The following is a 13,875-nucleotide window of genomic DNA, read 5'->3' on the forward strand; positions in this document are numbered from 1 at the left end:
GGCCCGGTGGGCGGCGCCGGCCTAGGCCGCAGCCCGGGGGCGGGGGACCGAGGCCACCCGCGGGCCCGGTCGCCCTCGAGGGTGAGCCCCCGAAGTGTTGACTCGGGAATCCTGGCGTTGCGAGGAGCTTCGGATCGGAGCGGGTGGCTTGGCGGCGGGGTGGCGAGATCCCTTTGAACTTTGTAGGTGGTTGATGCTTGTCAGTTCAGTTTGGCGGCCAGACTCTTCCTTTAATGTGAGTCAGTGCCCGGTTCATGGGCTGCATGTGTCCTGTTTTCCACCTTGTTCAGTCTGTCTTTCCCCGCCTCCCCTGCGGCCTTGGCTTCATCTTAATATTTTAGACCTCTACACCAGTTCCCTGTGCTAGTCCGAGCCCTACACCGGATTTTAGTCCAAAAGAGTGGTTAGGAGCACATGACGACCGAGGTTTGACTCCTCAGTTGTCTTCACCAAGCTTGAGTGAGTGAAGTCCACTCCCAGGCCTTTCTGTCCCAGTAAGGAGGTAGTAACAGTATTTACTTTCTTAGTGCGTGTGTGTGTGTGTGTGTGTGTTAAAATAAGATAGATCATGCATACCAGGTGCCTGGAGCATAGAGCCTGGCACTGGAGAAAGTTCTCAGTGAATGTTAGGTGTGCCTTCTATTCGTTATCCTACCCCCCCCCTCAGGGTCATTTCTTAGGGTTCATTGTTTGCTAGTACTAGGCAAGAGGCAGCCCTTTTTGGGAATCATGGATCTTTTTTTTTCCAAGAAGCCATTCCTGCACACCTGGGTTCAGAGGGTCGCGTGACCCCAGAGCAGTCAAGGACCCTTGGTTAAGCTCCCTAGTTGTCATTGGAACCTGAGTCTTGGGAGCTGTCTATTGAGTTACAAGACATTTCAGGGGGTACCTGGGTGGCTCAACTGGTTAAGCCTCCGACTTTAGCTCAGGTCGTGATCTCAGTTTGTGAGTTCAAGCCCCGCTTTAGACTCTGCTGACAGCACAGAGCTTGGAGCCTGCTTCAGATTCTGTCTGTCTGTCTGTCTGCCTGCCTGCCTGCCCTTTCTCAGCTGGCGCTGTCTCTCCTCTCTCTCTGTCTCTCTCTCTCCCAAAAATAAACACTAAAAAAAATGCATTTAAGGCATTTCTGGCCAAAGAAATGAAGAGTTCACTCCCAAAACTTCCGAGGGGCAGTTTGAGAACAAGAATTTTTTAAAAGCCTTTAATTTGACCACCTTTGTGACTGTATGCCATTTGTACTCTGAATGCAAAAGAAGTATTGCTTACTGGAAACTAATGTAACCATTGTAATGGGTCGATTTTAGAAGATGTGATAGCGGTCACCACCCAGATTTAGAGAGGGGTTAAATAGGTTTGGGAGGCTAAGAAAGTAAGTTTCCGGGGACTTTCCAGGGGGTCTGAGTTGTGTCTAGTTCTGTTTTGGGTCCACGTTCTGCTCACACTTCCACATTGTGCTTCTCTCTGTAAGTTCCAGTTTCTGATTCCTTTTCCCAAAGCCCTACTCTGTCTTCTAATAACATTTCCCTCGTGCGACCATAGACAGGGTTGTCTCCTTCAACAGACAGAAGTTTGCATGAAAGTGACCCCTATGGTGGCTGTGAATCTCATCCAATAGCACAGGCTGCTGGATCCTGCGACTGCCCCAACAGGATGGCTGGACGGACCAGCGACAAACTTTCTAATTGATGTTCTCCTTTTCACCCCAGAGCACGATGACCGTGTTAGTTTCCCTCAAAGAAGAAAGAAAGGCCGGGGTCCCTTCCGGTGGAAGTACGGTGAGGGGAACCGGAGGTCCGGAAGAGGAGGGTCTGCCATTCGGTCGTCCCGCCTGGAGGAAGATGACAGAGACGTGGCAATGAGTGATGCCCAGGAGGTTCCCCGAGTACGATAGTAAGTGACCAGTTGATCTGGTTTGAATCTAGCAGCCCATTTGTTTACTCAGCTTGCTCCCTGCCCACGCCATTTCTCTTTCCACCTGGAAAAGTGTGCGACGCGGGGGCCAGCTTCATGGTTGAACAGTCTTGGCTGTAATCCCGACAACAGGGTGGGCAGGCCTTGGAGAAAACATTCCAGTGCTTGTGGGCATTTCATTCTCTGCTTCCCCATAGCAACCCCTACGCTGCCCGACCCAACCGTCGAGGTGACACTTGGCATGACCGAGACCGCATTCATGTTACCGTGCGGAGAGACAGAACTCTTCCGGAGAGGGGAGGGGCTGGCACCAGCCAGGACGGAACCTCGAAGAACTGGTTTAAAATTACGGTGAGCGTCTGGTGAAGTGGCTGCTGCAAGGGAGACAGGGAACCGGGCGCAGAGCCTCTACTTTTCACACGACAGAATCAGTCTCTTCCTCTGCTTTCTCCACAATCAAGTGGCCATCTTTTCTCCTCAAACGCCTAAGATGCAGGTTAAGAAAAGGCATAGGACAAGCAGGATGGGGGGAGGGGGGACACCATAACTGGTTGGGGGATGGAGTAATTTCTCTCAATGTCTCCATTCGGCTCAAGCCCAGTGTGGGGCTTGGGGTCCCTTAAGTTCCCTTAAGTGAAACGATGCAAGAGTCAGACACTTACCGACTGAGCCATCCAGGCGCCCCGAGAAATTCTGGGTTTAAATGGACAGAAAGGAGGGCAAGGAATCCATGTCTGGTGTGAGTCAAAACAAGACAGAACAAAACAAACCTTTAACTGGCCCTTCCTGTAGAAGGCCTTGTGGAGGACGGCGGGAGGTGTGAACGGAGTGGGCCGGGCTGCTGGTCAGCCTCCGTTCCACCTTGTTCCCTTCTCTTTCTCTCGTCTAGATTCCTTATGGCAAAAAATATGACAAGGCGTGGCTCCTGAGCATGATTCAGAGCAAGTGCAGTGTCCCTTTCACCCCCATTGAGGTGAGATATGGCCTGTGTGGCTGGCTGGGCACCAAAGAAGGCAAGGGGCCAGCTGGGCTGGGGGCCCTGGGCTTCCGAGTCTCATGCTCCTGTGTTCCTCACTGTGCAGTTTCACTATGAAAACACACGGGCCCAGTTTTTTGTTGAGGATGCCAGCACCGCCTCTGCGTTGAAGGCCGTCAACTATAAGATCTTGGATCAGGAGAACCGAAGGGTGTGTGTGAAGGGGCCTGGTGTGGCTGAGGGCGGGGCCCGGGCCGCGGCTTGGCTTCCCTGGAATTCACCCGGCGTCTGTGTCTTCCCTGCAGATCTCCATCATCATCAACTCCTCAGTCCCACCCCATTCTGTACAGAACGAACTGAAGCCGGAACAAGTAGAGCAGTTAAAGGTGAGGTGGCGCTCGTCCTGTTCCCCCCGCTCCCCGTCCTACCGCTTCCCACGTGCACCCCTTCACCCCCCACCACACAGTCCCAGTGACCACTGGCCCATTTTCCTTCCCCCGTAGCTGATCATGAGCAAACGATACGATGGCTCCCAACAGGCACTGGACCTGAAGGGCCTCCGCTCCGACCCAGGTATGGCTGACAGCTGTCCCTCTCAGAGAGTGGGGACAGAGGGGGGACATCTGTCAGGCGGGGACAGTGTGAGAATGCTTTGGTACTAACTCTGACCCAGGAAAGCCCTCTCAGACTCGCCTTCCCTTCCTTTCTGTTTCCTGAAGACCTTGTGGCCCAGAACATTGATGTTGTCCTGAATCGCAGGAACTGCATGGCGGCCGCCCTGCGGATTATCGAGGAGAACATCCCTGAGGTGAGGCCCGTGTCCCGTTTTGAGATGGCTGCGGGTTGGGGGGGGCAGCGGGGAGGGGGATAGGTAGGATGGGGTCAGGAGGCGGATGCGTCTCTGAACCCTCTGTTGGTAGCGCTTCCTCTGAGCTTTCGTCTGCCCACAGCTGCTGAACCTGAACTTGAGCAACAACAGGTTATACAGGCTGGATGACATGTCCAGCCTTGTGCAGAAAGCACCCAACCTGAAGATCCTCAACCTCTCCGGAAACGAGGTGAGACAGGAGAGCGTGGTTGTGGGCCGGGTGAGCAGAGGGGGCCCGGGAGGGAGCTTCAGAGCTGAGGCTCTCGCTGCCTCCCTTCACCGGGGTCTCTTGCCTGCTCTCTGCCCCATGTCTCTGCAGTTGAAGTCCGAGAGGGAGTTGGACAAGGTAAAAGGGCTGAAGCTGGAAGAGCTGTGGCTCGACGGAAACCCGCTGTGCGACACCTTCCGAGACCAGTCCACCTACATCAGGTCAGTTGTGTCCTCTGTCTCCCCTCCTGGGGACCTTCACCCCCCGGGAGGCTGAGCTAATGCACCCTGACCAGCACCCGTCTGCAGGAGCTGTGCAGCCCTGAGCTGGAGCCGCCTGTCCTTTGGGAGGATCACATGCTCCTCCCTTCGTCTGTCCGTGTGTCCCAGCTTGGCCCCGAGGTCTCCTCTCCTTCCTTCTCACCTGACTGCCTGTCTGCTGCCCTGTGGTCTTGCCTCTTCCTTCCTGAACACCGCCTTTTCTAGAATCTCCCTACCCTACTGTTCCAGGAAGGGCATCTCCCTTTTTCTACCATGACCAGGGGGTGTCTTGCATACGCCCCGTATGTGGAGCTGCCGTGACGGGCCAAGAGCCCGATATTCCTGGGCCGAGAAAGCCCTCCCTCCAAGAGACTTCCTGTTGATGGGTCTTCCTTTCTTTGTCTCGGGACGGCCCCTCTTGCCGTTTTGCCAAGAGGGGCTCTCCTCTCCTGGCCCACGTGCCCACGGCTGTTGCCTGGGGCTTTCCCACTCGTGCCGAGGCGAGGCCTGCTCGGAGCTGGTGCCATGCAGTCTGTCTGTCCTGCCCAGAGCTGTGAGCTGGGCCCTCCCTGGAGAAGACACCTGGGTTCCCCAAGCCGTGTGATCAGAGCCGGGACCCCGCCAGCAGGCGAGGATGTCCTAAGGCAGCTGCTGGGCGTGGAGGCCATGGGGGCAATGGCTGCCAAGGAGACAGAGCACTGACCCTCTCGAGGGGCGCTGCCCGCCCTCACTCCCACACCTCACGTCACCCTGCTTGGCCCCGGAGGATGGCTGGTTAGCCAGAGACGGGTAAGATTCCTCAGGGAAGGAACAACCTAAGACAGGCACAGTCGCACAGGGGCCATCAGGAGAGAACTTGGGGGCCAACAGAGGTGGGGCACAGACCCTCACCCCCCCAACTCTGCAGGGGCCTGAGCCCTCACCCCTTCTGAGGGAGGTCTCCCGCCCCCATGGCTGCTTCACTTCCCACGCCCAGCTTGATCGGGACCCAGGTAGCCGACAGAGACCTGGCCGACAGCAACTGCCATCTCGCTGCAGCAAGACTCTTTTCCATGTCTACCTTGGACCACAGGGGAACGGGCAGGTGAAGGAAAAGGCTGTGTCGGGTGTCTTCTTCCCTTTTCCCTTCCTCGTTCTTCTAAATGCCCCCTTGCCTGAGAGGTCTTTCGCCTTTGCTTTGCTTTCTCTCTCTTTTCTCTCTGCTTTCCTCTGTCTCTCCACCTCTCCTTGCCCTGGCCCCATCGTGCCTTCTCTCTCTTTCCTTTCTCTCTTTCCTTCTTTCTCTTTTCTTTTTTCTTTTCTTTTCTCTCCGTTTTTCTTTTCTTTTCTTTTCTTCTCTTTTCTTTTCCTCTCCCCTTCCCTCACCTCCCCTCTTCCTAAACCCTGCCTTGCTCATCTCCCTGCCCCAACACCCTGCGCCATCCCTGTGGTGTGTTTTGGTCTTGGCCACGGCCAGACGGGGCAGAACTGATGGATACCTGTTGAGGCAGCGGAGCCCCTGGGCTCCCACCCCATTCCCTCCTCCCGGGGCTGCACAGGTGAGTAGGTGGAAGGTAAGGGGGGCAGGGCGGGGAAGGACGTCCTGGCTTAACGCCCGGGCGGGGAGCGCTGCTCTGGTGGCGCTCGGATCAGGCAGGAAGAAGAGGGTCAGCCTTCACGGCAGTCGGCAGTCGTTTCTGGGTGCCCCGGGTGAGGTGGGGAGTGGGGCCTCTCTCCCAGGAGCTCAGAGGCTGGCGGGGAGTGAGGATGGGAGGGGCTTTCCCTGGCCCATGTGCTCCTAGAGCAGCTCAGGAGGGCACGGTGGCTCTGAAGCATCACTCACTTCTGTCCCGTTTTTGACAGCGCCATTCGCGAACGATTTCCCAAATTATTACGCCTGGTAAGTCCACAGTTTTTTTGCTTCTTTTCTCGTGAGCATCGCCTCTCCCACCCAAAAGGTCTTGCTAACGTGTGTGTGTGTGTGTGTGTGTGTGTGTGACCATGAATTTGGAGATGAGCCCTTGGAGAGTCTCACAAAGGCTATAATCTTTCTTCCCGGAGAAATGTCCATAGACCAACATTGCATCCATCACAGTCCCTGGGACCTTTTCCAGGTCTCTGTGGCCTCTGACCCCTCACCCTTAGGTCTCCCATCTGATTACTCATCCAGCCTTTCCCCCCTCTTCCACTTCCTTTCTGCAGGATGGCCATGAGTTACCCCCTCCAATTGCCTTTGATGTTGAAGCCCCCACGACGTTACCGCCCTGCAAGGTAGGAAGGGGGGGCAGAGTTAGAATTCGTGCGGGGAGGAGGGTCCCAGTCACGGGGTCCTGATAGCTGTTTGATTCCAGGGAAGCTATTTCGGAACGGAGACCCTGAAGAACCTGGTCCTGCACTTCTTGCAGCAGTGAGTACTGCTGGGGGCTTCTGGGGCTGAGGAGAGGCGGGCCAGCCCCAGCACCGTCCACTCGTGGCCGCTGCCGGGTCCCTTTGTGGGTCCCGAGCAGGGAGCTCAGACTTGCCGTCGTGTGTTTCCCGCAGGTACTATGCGGTGTACGACTCTGGAGACCGGCAGCGGCTCCTGGACGCCTACCATGATGGGGCCTGCTGCTCCCTCAGCATTCCCTTTACCCCCCAGAACCCTGCGCGGTGAGTGGCCCTGCCCGGGACCAGCATTCCTCGGCAGGTGCAGCCTGGCACCTGCCGGCATCCGTCCTCTCTGACCCACCGCCTCCATTTCCGCTTATCCCCCTAGAAGCAACCTGGCCGAGTACTTCAAGGACAGCAGGAATGTGAAGAAGCTCAAAGACCCCAGTAAGCCTGTGACGCGAGCAGGCAGCCTGGGGAAGGGGGGTGGGAAGGAATCGGTCACGGGGCTGAGGAGTGGGTGGCGGCCCCTGACCTTGGGTCCTCCGCTCCACACAGCCCTGCGTTTCCGCCTGCTGAAGCACACGCGTCTCAACGTTGTTGCCTTCCTCAATGAGTTGCCCAAAACTCAGCACGACATCAACTCCTTCGTGGTAGACATAAGCGCCCAGACAGTGAGCACCGGTTTCTCCCCTGGTGGAAGCCGGGACTTGGGAAGGGAAGGGCAGTTACAAGGCCCGGGGGACTCAGGCTCCAGCTGGGAGCCCACGTGGTCACTGGCACTTCTTCTCTTTTAGACCACGTTGCTGTGTTTTTCCGTCAACGGGGTCTTCAAGGAAGGTGAGACTCTCTGGGGGTCTGGAGTTTGCAGAGGGGCCTTCATGCAGCTAGATTTCTCTTTTCTTCGCACTCCCGGCTTCTCAGCTACCTTCCCGCTCTTTCCCTGACCGCCTCCCCATCTGCCCCCAAGCCGTCTTCATGAGGCCTGCCCTCTCCACCCATCTTTCCTGTCTGGGATATGGGACAAGTGTGAGGATTAGGAGGACACAGACTTTGGTGTCAGGCAGCTCTGAGGCTCCCCTCCAACCTTGGTCCTGTGTGCCTGTGGCCGACTCACGTTAAGTCTGAGCTTCAGATTCTTTATTTGTGAAAAGGGGTTAGTAACAGCCATCTCCTGGCGGTGCTGTGGGGAGTAAATGAAGTGCTTGACGCAGGACCTGGCCCATGAATGCTCTGGGTGCGGGACTAATGGGTGGTTATTGTCCTCTGGGGCCTGACACCCCTCTTCACCTCTGCTCCCCTGTACACACGCAGCCATCCGTCTGGTCTACTGCAGATCGGTTGTATCAAGTAAGACCATGATCGGAGAAGCTTTCTGTAAACACAAAGCATGACTGATTCTAAGGGGTCATTGCTGTTGTTAACATTACAGTGGATGGAAAATCTCGGGATTCTTTGCGAGCCTTCACCAGGACGTTTGTCGCTGTTCCTGCCAGCAATTCAGGGTAAGTGATTGGCTTACCCCATGGGGTCCCAGTCCCAGTCCATGGCCAGCATGTGGGAATTGGTGGGGGTGAGGAGGATGGGGGAGCGAATCCTCAGGCTCTTTTCAGACTTTCAGAAAGGCCGGGGTTGGGGGGGGGATCAGGAGGAGGCCCTCACGGTGGTGGTGAGCTGGGCTCGTGGCCCCACCGCTTCTAGGGAAGAGCAAGTTTCCTCATCTGGAAACTAGTGTATTTACTTCCTGGGCCTGTTGTGAAGATAAAGGGGGTTGAGAACTGTCCAGAGTTGGGGGAGAATGCGTAATTTGAATGTGTCTGGTAGAGAACCCCATACATGGGTTGTATGGGAAGGGGCGTTACTGATAAAATGTAATGACCAAGAGTGGGGTGGGGCACTTTGTGGATATTAAGGGTCTGTCAGGTGTAAGGGTGTCAAGTGTGAGATCAGGAGTAAAGTCGGCGAGAGGAGGTGGTCTGCTTGTCCAGCGGTCCAAAGTACTTTTTGTCCCACAGGCTGTGCATCGTAAATGACGAGCTCTTTGTGCGGAATGCCAGCGCTGATGAGATCCAGAGGGCCTTCGCCATGCCTGCACCCACCCCTTCCTCCAGCCCAGTGCCCACCCTCTCCCCAGAGCAGCAGGAGATGCTGCAGGCGTTCTCTACCCAGTCTGGCATGAACCTTGAGTGGTCCCAGAAGTGAGTGCGGGGCATGTGTACTAGTGGGGGTAAACAGAGGTAGGGGAGTCAAGAATAATGAGTGCTCCTAAAATTTTAAAAGCCAGAACTTACCAATATGGTCCTAAAAAAATTTGACCTGTGCATAAATCAGCATCACAACATTTAAACCCCGAATGAAGTGTCTTTATTTGCAACTTAGCTTTTTTGCTTAGTCCATGAACGTCTTTCCCTATCACTACATATGTTTATCTAATATATTTTTAATGTGTAGTTTTGAGACAGTGAAAGGGATAGACCACGAGCAGGGGAGGGGCAGAGAGAGGGGGAGACACAGAATCTGAAGCAGGCTCCAGGCTCCGGGCTGTCAGCACAGAGCCCAACACGGGCTTCAAACTCACCATGATATCAGAAATTTAACGGCCGAGCCACCCAGGTGCCCCCCCCATGCTATAAAAATGACGTTAGTCCTCTTGACAGCTACTTAGTAATCCTTTGTATCCAGTAGACCATTGATAGACATGGGATTGTTACAAATGTTTCATTTGTATGCATAGTGCAAGAATGTATATAATTGTTGGCACTGGCTGGCAAGTGTTTCTATGGCTTCTGAAGTGGCTTCCAGTGGTCAGGGGTCAGGGCGAGTGCATTCTGGTTCCACTTCAGGTGTCTCCAGGACAACAACTGGGACTACACCCGATCTGCTCAGGCCTTTACTCACCTGAAGGTAAGTTTGGGGAATTCGGTAGCAAAAAGGCCAGCAAAACTCTCTGGGCCTACAAGAGGGTCAAGCAAGCTGGGGATGGGGGAAACGGGCTGGCTCTGCTGACCTCCTCTTCCCACCCCCCCACAAGGCCAAGGGCGAGATCCCAGAAGTGGCGTTTATGAAGTGATCCGTAGTCGTGTCCCAGCAGAAGCCCCCTGTAAAATAGCCCTTGGATATGGATGTCTCCTTGTCATGGCTGTCGTTTCCTCCTCTCTGGCCCTGACCGAGGCCACCCTGTGACTGTGACCGAAGAGGAAGGGCTGCTGGATCCCTCTCCTCACCTGCCTTCTGGGAGACTTCTGGAAGATACCCGGAAGATTGAGCCTCACTGGTGCCAGGAAGCCAAAGCTTACTTTGTAGAACTGACACTAAACTACCGGAGGACTTAGGTGCTTTGTGTACTTAACCCCAGAACCCTCCTTACTTTTTAAGATAAAGAGTGATATTGTATTTTGTGTCACGCCTGCTAGATAGTTTTTGCCCAGCTCCTTTGGGGGCAGGCGGCCTGCCCCTGCCTCGCCCCCCTCCCCCTTCCCTTCCAGCCTCGGGGTTGGACTCAGGCTCCGGTCGGCTGAGCACTTGGGGGGGCGGAGCCCGCCGGCCGGAAGTCCCGCCCCAGAAGCCGCGCCGCCGTAGACATGGCGGCGCCCCGGCGGCTGCTCCTGGCGCTGCGGCCACTGCCCGCGCGCCGGTCCTTACACGACGCGGCCCCGCCTCGGGAACGTGCTGCTCTTCGAGCACGAACGGGGCCGCTTCTTCGCCGTCCTCGGACTGTTCTGCGCGGGCCAGGGCGTCTTCTGGGCTTCCCTGGCCGTGGCGGCCTTGGCCCGACCCCCGGCCCGGACTCCAGACGCGGAGTCCCCTCCCCGCGGCAGCTCGGACTTGCGCTCCACGCTCTGGCGCTGCGGCCTGGCGCTCGGCTGCGGCGCCATCGGTAAGGTGTGGGCTGGCCTCCCACCACGGGGACGTGGGGTGGCCGGGCACAACACCCCCTGCTCCGACGAGGAGAGTAAGGGGCTCCCGACCCCCGAGGCGGGCAGCACTAGAGCTGGGCGGGCCCTGAGCCCAGGCCTAGGGGGAGGTCAGCCTCTCGCTCTGCGAGCTGGAGCGGCGACCCAGCTCTGGACCCGTCTCTGTCTTTAAAACGGGGGTGGACCTTCAAGTTGTTGGGAAGGAATGACGGAACACAAAACTCCGGGCTAGAAGAGGAGCTCAAAACATGTTCCCATCATCACAGTATCTTTTTTAATTCGGGGGCACTGGGAAAGTTCCTGCTTAGCTCTCCAGCGGAAACCCTTCACCCCAGACTTCGCTCTCCCCGCAGGCACCCTGGTACTTGGTGCCGGGCTCCTCTTCTCCCTGCGTTCGGTGCGTTCGGTGATGCTGCTGGCTGGAGGCAAGCAGGTGGCCCTCACCACTCACGCCCCCTTTGGCTTGGGTGCCCATTTCACCGTTCCTTTGAGCCACGTGTCCTGCATGGCCCACCGCGGTGAAGTCCCGGCCATGTTGCCTCTGAAGATCAAAGGCCGGCGCTTCTACTTCCTCCTGGACAAAGCCGGGCATTTCCCCAACTCGAAGCTCTTTGACCACACTGTGGGTGCCTACCGCAGCTTGTGAAGAAACCACCTCCGACGGCTCGCCCCTCCCAGAGGGGAATGAAAGCCGAACCTCGGAGATGGGGGGGGGTCACTGACAACAAATAGAAGAGCGGCCGTCCCAGGGCCAGCTGACACTACCTCTTTTCGTTCCGTGTCTGTTTGGCTTTCACTCCGCCCGTCCTCCGATCCACCTGCCTACAGTGCTTTCAACACCAAGAGCTCAGTACCAAGATGAAGGAAGAAAATAATATAATGTTTTGGTACAAAAACAGCTGTAGGAAGAGAGGTGGAGGGAGCCCATGGTCAGGTTTCCCTCCTGGAGGGAAAAACAAGCTCCGGTATAAACAGGGCCACGCGGGGGCAAGAGGACTGTAGGCACGTGGGCACGGAGTCTGGCTGCCAGAAGGATTTTCGGGTTACTCTTCACGAACGAGAAAGGCGTGGCCCAACAAGAGCATCTGTCTCAGAGCTCCATTCGGGGTCCCCCCGCTCCAGAGGCCGATACGGTGTGGCTTCCGACTTCCACTGCACCGCCTGAAGCATCAAGACCGCAGACCACAATCCCAGATTCACCCAGGAAGAGGTCTGCGGGAATCGGGAACAAGAGTGTGAGGAGTGTGGCCATCTCGAATGCAGGCCCACCCACATACCGCCATTTGCTCTGTCGGGGTGATGAGCCCTTCAGCCCCTCCCAGCCTCTCACTGGTGGGCACCCTGACGACCATAGATGCTTATAGCAATCCGTGGAGCCCGGGTTTCCACCTAGTCTTTCATATCCCAGGACCTCACTTCAGCATCGTGTAGGTTGGAGTAAAACTTCAGAGCGGTTCCAGGGGGTGTCCACGAAATTGTCTGGGCTTCAGAGCAGCTGTGAGGTGAAAGAGACGGTGGTGAGAAAGGGAGGCTATGCCCCAAACAACACCGGTGCCCTGGTGCCCTGAGATGAGAGGGACAGAAAGGGAAGGCAGTCAGCCCCAGCCAGGGTTCCCGCCCTCTCCCATTACCTAATTGTAAAGTTCAGGGAGACGATGGATTTGCAGAGAGAATGGGTGCCAAATCGAAGGATGCAGGCAGACACTAAGACCAGGAAGGTGGCTATAGCGGAGATGGCGAGTGCGATGCGGAGCCCTGCAGGGCCTCTATGAGGAGGGAGAGAGCAAGCCTTGTGGTGTGCATGGGACTCCCCCCCCCACCCCCCCAGGCCCCCAGCTCAGCCCCTGGCCCTCGGGGTAGGGCAGTCACCTGTGGGAGTCCTCGATACAGCTGCTGTAGACCCAGAAGAGCAGAAGCAGGAGGCAGTAGAGGGCCAGGAGGCCAGAGACCCCAGCCACAAAGTAGCAGAGGGATGGGGCCGAAGGTTGGGATAAGGCCAGGGAGGAGCCATTCAGGGCGGTCACACCATACAGGGGACAATGGCCATGGAAGGAGCCCTGTGAAGAAAAGCTGCTGAGTCCTACCTAGATTGCAGATTAGAGCCGCGGGGCAGGTGTGAGGGATAATCTGGGAGAGGGCCACCCTAGGAAGTTAGTTATGCGCAGTCAGTTCCTGTTTCTGGGCCGGTAGACTGACGGAGACGGCCTGCTGGGGAAGTCAGACCTGCGGTGGCTATAAAAGACTAAGGTTCAGAATCCCTCAAGTTCTGGTCTCCCCTCTGCAGAAAACCTCGAGTAAAACCAGAACTGGTGTAACCTTCAACTACCTTCGATGCTCCCTAATCTGTTAAAAAAAAAAAAAAAAAGGCATGATTGTGCCTCTGGGAGTAAAGGAGCCTGTTTATTAACAAGATTGCCCGGCTGGGGAGAAAAAAGCCTCCTGCTTTAGACGTTTTCTACTTCCTCATTCTGTCACTCATTCACTGTGCTACAATCGTGTGGAAGCTCGGTCATCTCGGCCACGCTATGCCTTGTGTCCTGGCGTAGCTCGCCCCAAGTGCCTGGTTTAAAAGGTGTAGGCAGGGCCCGGGCCGACTTCTGGTTCAGAACCATGGTAAGGTGAGGCAGCCGTAGCCACCGGGGCGGGCTACGTGCGGTGGGGGAAGACACTCCGGAAAGCCCGGCGCTGCGGCGAGGGAAGGGCTTTGAAGCACGACGCGGGCGCCCGCGGGGTCTCCCCCAGCGCACCGGCTCCGAGGAGCAGCGCCGACAGGGCCAGGCCGACCCCGAGGGCGGCGCTGCCTCCGCGTCGGGACCGGCCAGCCCGTCCCCGCCTACCCGATTTCAAGACCGGCCCCGCCCCGCACCTGGGTCCGGGTCAGCGTCGCGGCCGCCACGGCCCCGCACAGGAAGGCCGCTGTAAAAAGCAAGAGCTCGAAGCGCTGGGACCAGGGGAGCGCCATGGCGCCCTCGCCACTAGGAAGCGCCGCCGAGGCAGCCAACCGCCCAAGCCCCGCCTCATCCGGCACGACCCATGAGCGCGGAGACGTCACTTCCGGCAGGGGCTTTATTTACAGAGCTGGGGATAAGGCGCACGCGCGCGCCGCTTCAGAGCGGCAGGTAGAGCGAGTAGTCCGAGAGCGCCCAGCGGCGGGCCGGGCGCCCGGTGCGGCCGATCATGGGCAGCTTCTGCACGTAGCGGGAGGCCGGGCTGGGCCCGTACGGCGCGGGGAAGGCGGTCTGGAAGAGGCGTCCGCGGCATCGCCTCCCGGCCTGCCGCCCGGCTATAATGAAGCGGAAGTGGGGAGCGCCGCGCGGGGCGAACCGGCTCTTCTGGAAGACGTCGCGGGTGCCGGCGCCGGGGCCCTGCTGCCGGGGCGCCCCCCGCGCCCG

The 13,875-nt window shown here is 57.4% G+C and overlaps 4 protein-coding genes across 6 annotated transcripts in view; 2 read left to right on the forward strand and 2 right to left on the reverse strand.

Moving 5' to 3' along the window:
• NXF1 (nuclear RNA export factor 1) overlaps positions 1-9,962 on the forward strand; it is an 11,419-nt gene extending 1,457 nt beyond the window's left edge. Inside the window, exons 3-22 of the mRNA XM_029915444.1 lie at positions 1,707-1,890; positions 2,109-2,262; positions 2,801-2,884; positions 2,994-3,098; positions 3,193-3,273; positions 3,391-3,460; positions 3,607-3,695; positions 3,838-3,945; positions 4,075-4,184; positions 6,066-6,102; positions 6,405-6,473; positions 6,554-6,609; positions 6,744-6,851; positions 6,958-7,016; positions 7,128-7,243; positions 7,367-7,409; positions 8,002-8,074; positions 8,585-8,767; positions 9,413-9,473; positions 9,601-9,962. Of these exons, the coding sequence (XP_029771304.1) occupies positions 1,707-1,890; positions 2,109-2,262; positions 2,801-2,884; positions 2,994-3,098; positions 3,193-3,273; positions 3,391-3,460; positions 3,607-3,695; positions 3,838-3,945; positions 4,075-4,184; positions 6,066-6,102; positions 6,405-6,473; positions 6,554-6,609; positions 6,744-6,851; positions 6,958-7,016; positions 7,128-7,243; positions 7,367-7,409; positions 8,002-8,074; positions 8,585-8,767; positions 9,413-9,473; positions 9,601-9,639 (1,829 nt within the window). The 3' untranslated portion in view covers positions 9,640-9,962. The remainder of the gene's footprint in view (positions 1-1,706; positions 1,891-2,108; positions 2,263-2,800; positions 2,885-2,993; positions 3,099-3,192; positions 3,274-3,390; positions 3,461-3,606; positions 3,696-3,837; positions 3,946-4,074; positions 4,185-6,065; positions 6,103-6,404; positions 6,474-6,553; positions 6,610-6,743; positions 6,852-6,957; positions 7,017-7,127; positions 7,244-7,366; positions 7,410-8,001; positions 8,075-8,584; positions 8,768-9,412; positions 9,474-9,600) is intronic.
• Positions 9,963-10,055: 93 nt separating this feature from the next.
• TMEM223 (transmembrane protein 223) lies at positions 10,056-11,247 on the forward strand. Its single transcript, XM_029915318.1, is given in 3 exon segments — positions 10,056-10,234; positions 10,236-10,446; positions 10,837-11,247. Coding segments are annotated over 3 exon segments (588 nt in total). The 5' UTR covers positions 10,056-10,150; the 3' UTR covers positions 11,130-11,247.
• Positions 10,728-13,499, reverse strand: TMEM179B (transmembrane protein 179B). Of its 2 annotated transcripts, XM_029915316.1 has the most exons (5): positions 13,350-13,498; positions 12,353-12,540; positions 12,115-12,249; positions 11,900-11,978; positions 10,728-11,695 (listed from the first exon to the last, which is right to left on the reverse strand). In XM_029915316.1, the coding sequence occupies exons 1-5, from the start codon at positions 13,443-13,445 to the stop codon at positions 11,534-11,536; spliced, it is 660 nt and encodes a 219-aa protein (XP_029771176.1). In that variant the 5' UTR covers positions 13,446-13,498; the 3' UTR covers positions 10,728-11,533. The 2 variants fall into 2 exon arrangements, with proteins under 2 accessions (XP_029771176.1, XP_029771177.1); XM_029915317.1 differs by lacking the exon at positions 12,115-12,249 and having other exon boundaries at positions 13,350-13,499.
• A 36-nt stretch (positions 13,500-13,535) lies between these two features.
• Positions 13,536-13,875, reverse strand: part of TAF6L (TATA-box binding protein associated factor 6 like) — a 14,729-nt gene continuing 14,389 nt past the window's right edge. For both annotated transcript variants that reach the window (XM_029915314.1, XM_029915315.1), the window contains exon 12: positions 13,536-13,875. This exon is cut by the window's right edge and continues 546 nt beyond it. In XM_029915314.1, coding sequence (XP_029771174.1) covers positions 13,591-13,875 — 285 coding nt within the window. In that variant the 3' untranslated portion in view covers positions 13,536-13,590.

The sequence above is a fragment of the Suricata suricatta genome, chromosome 11, assembly GCF_006229205.1.
Source record: "Suricata suricatta isolate VVHF042 chromosome 11, meerkat_22Aug2017_6uvM2_HiC, whole genome shotgun sequence".
Taxonomy (NCBI): domain Eukaryota; kingdom Metazoa; phylum Chordata; class Mammalia; order Carnivora; family Herpestidae; genus Suricata; species Suricata suricatta.

Coding starts and splice junctions, on each gene's coding strand:
- TMEM179B (XM_029915316.1), bottom strand. CDS start 13,445: ATGGCGCTCCCCTGGTCCCAGCGCTTCGAGCTCTTGCTTTTTACAGCG. Junction 12,541..13,349: donor CGACGCTGACCCGGACCCAG/GTGCGGGGCGGG, acceptor TTTTCTTCACAG/GGCTCCTTCCATGGCCATTG. Junction 11,979..12,114: donor TCCCTGAACTTTACAATTAG/GTAATGGGAGAG, acceptor TTCACCTCACAG/CTGCTCTGAAGCCCAGACAA.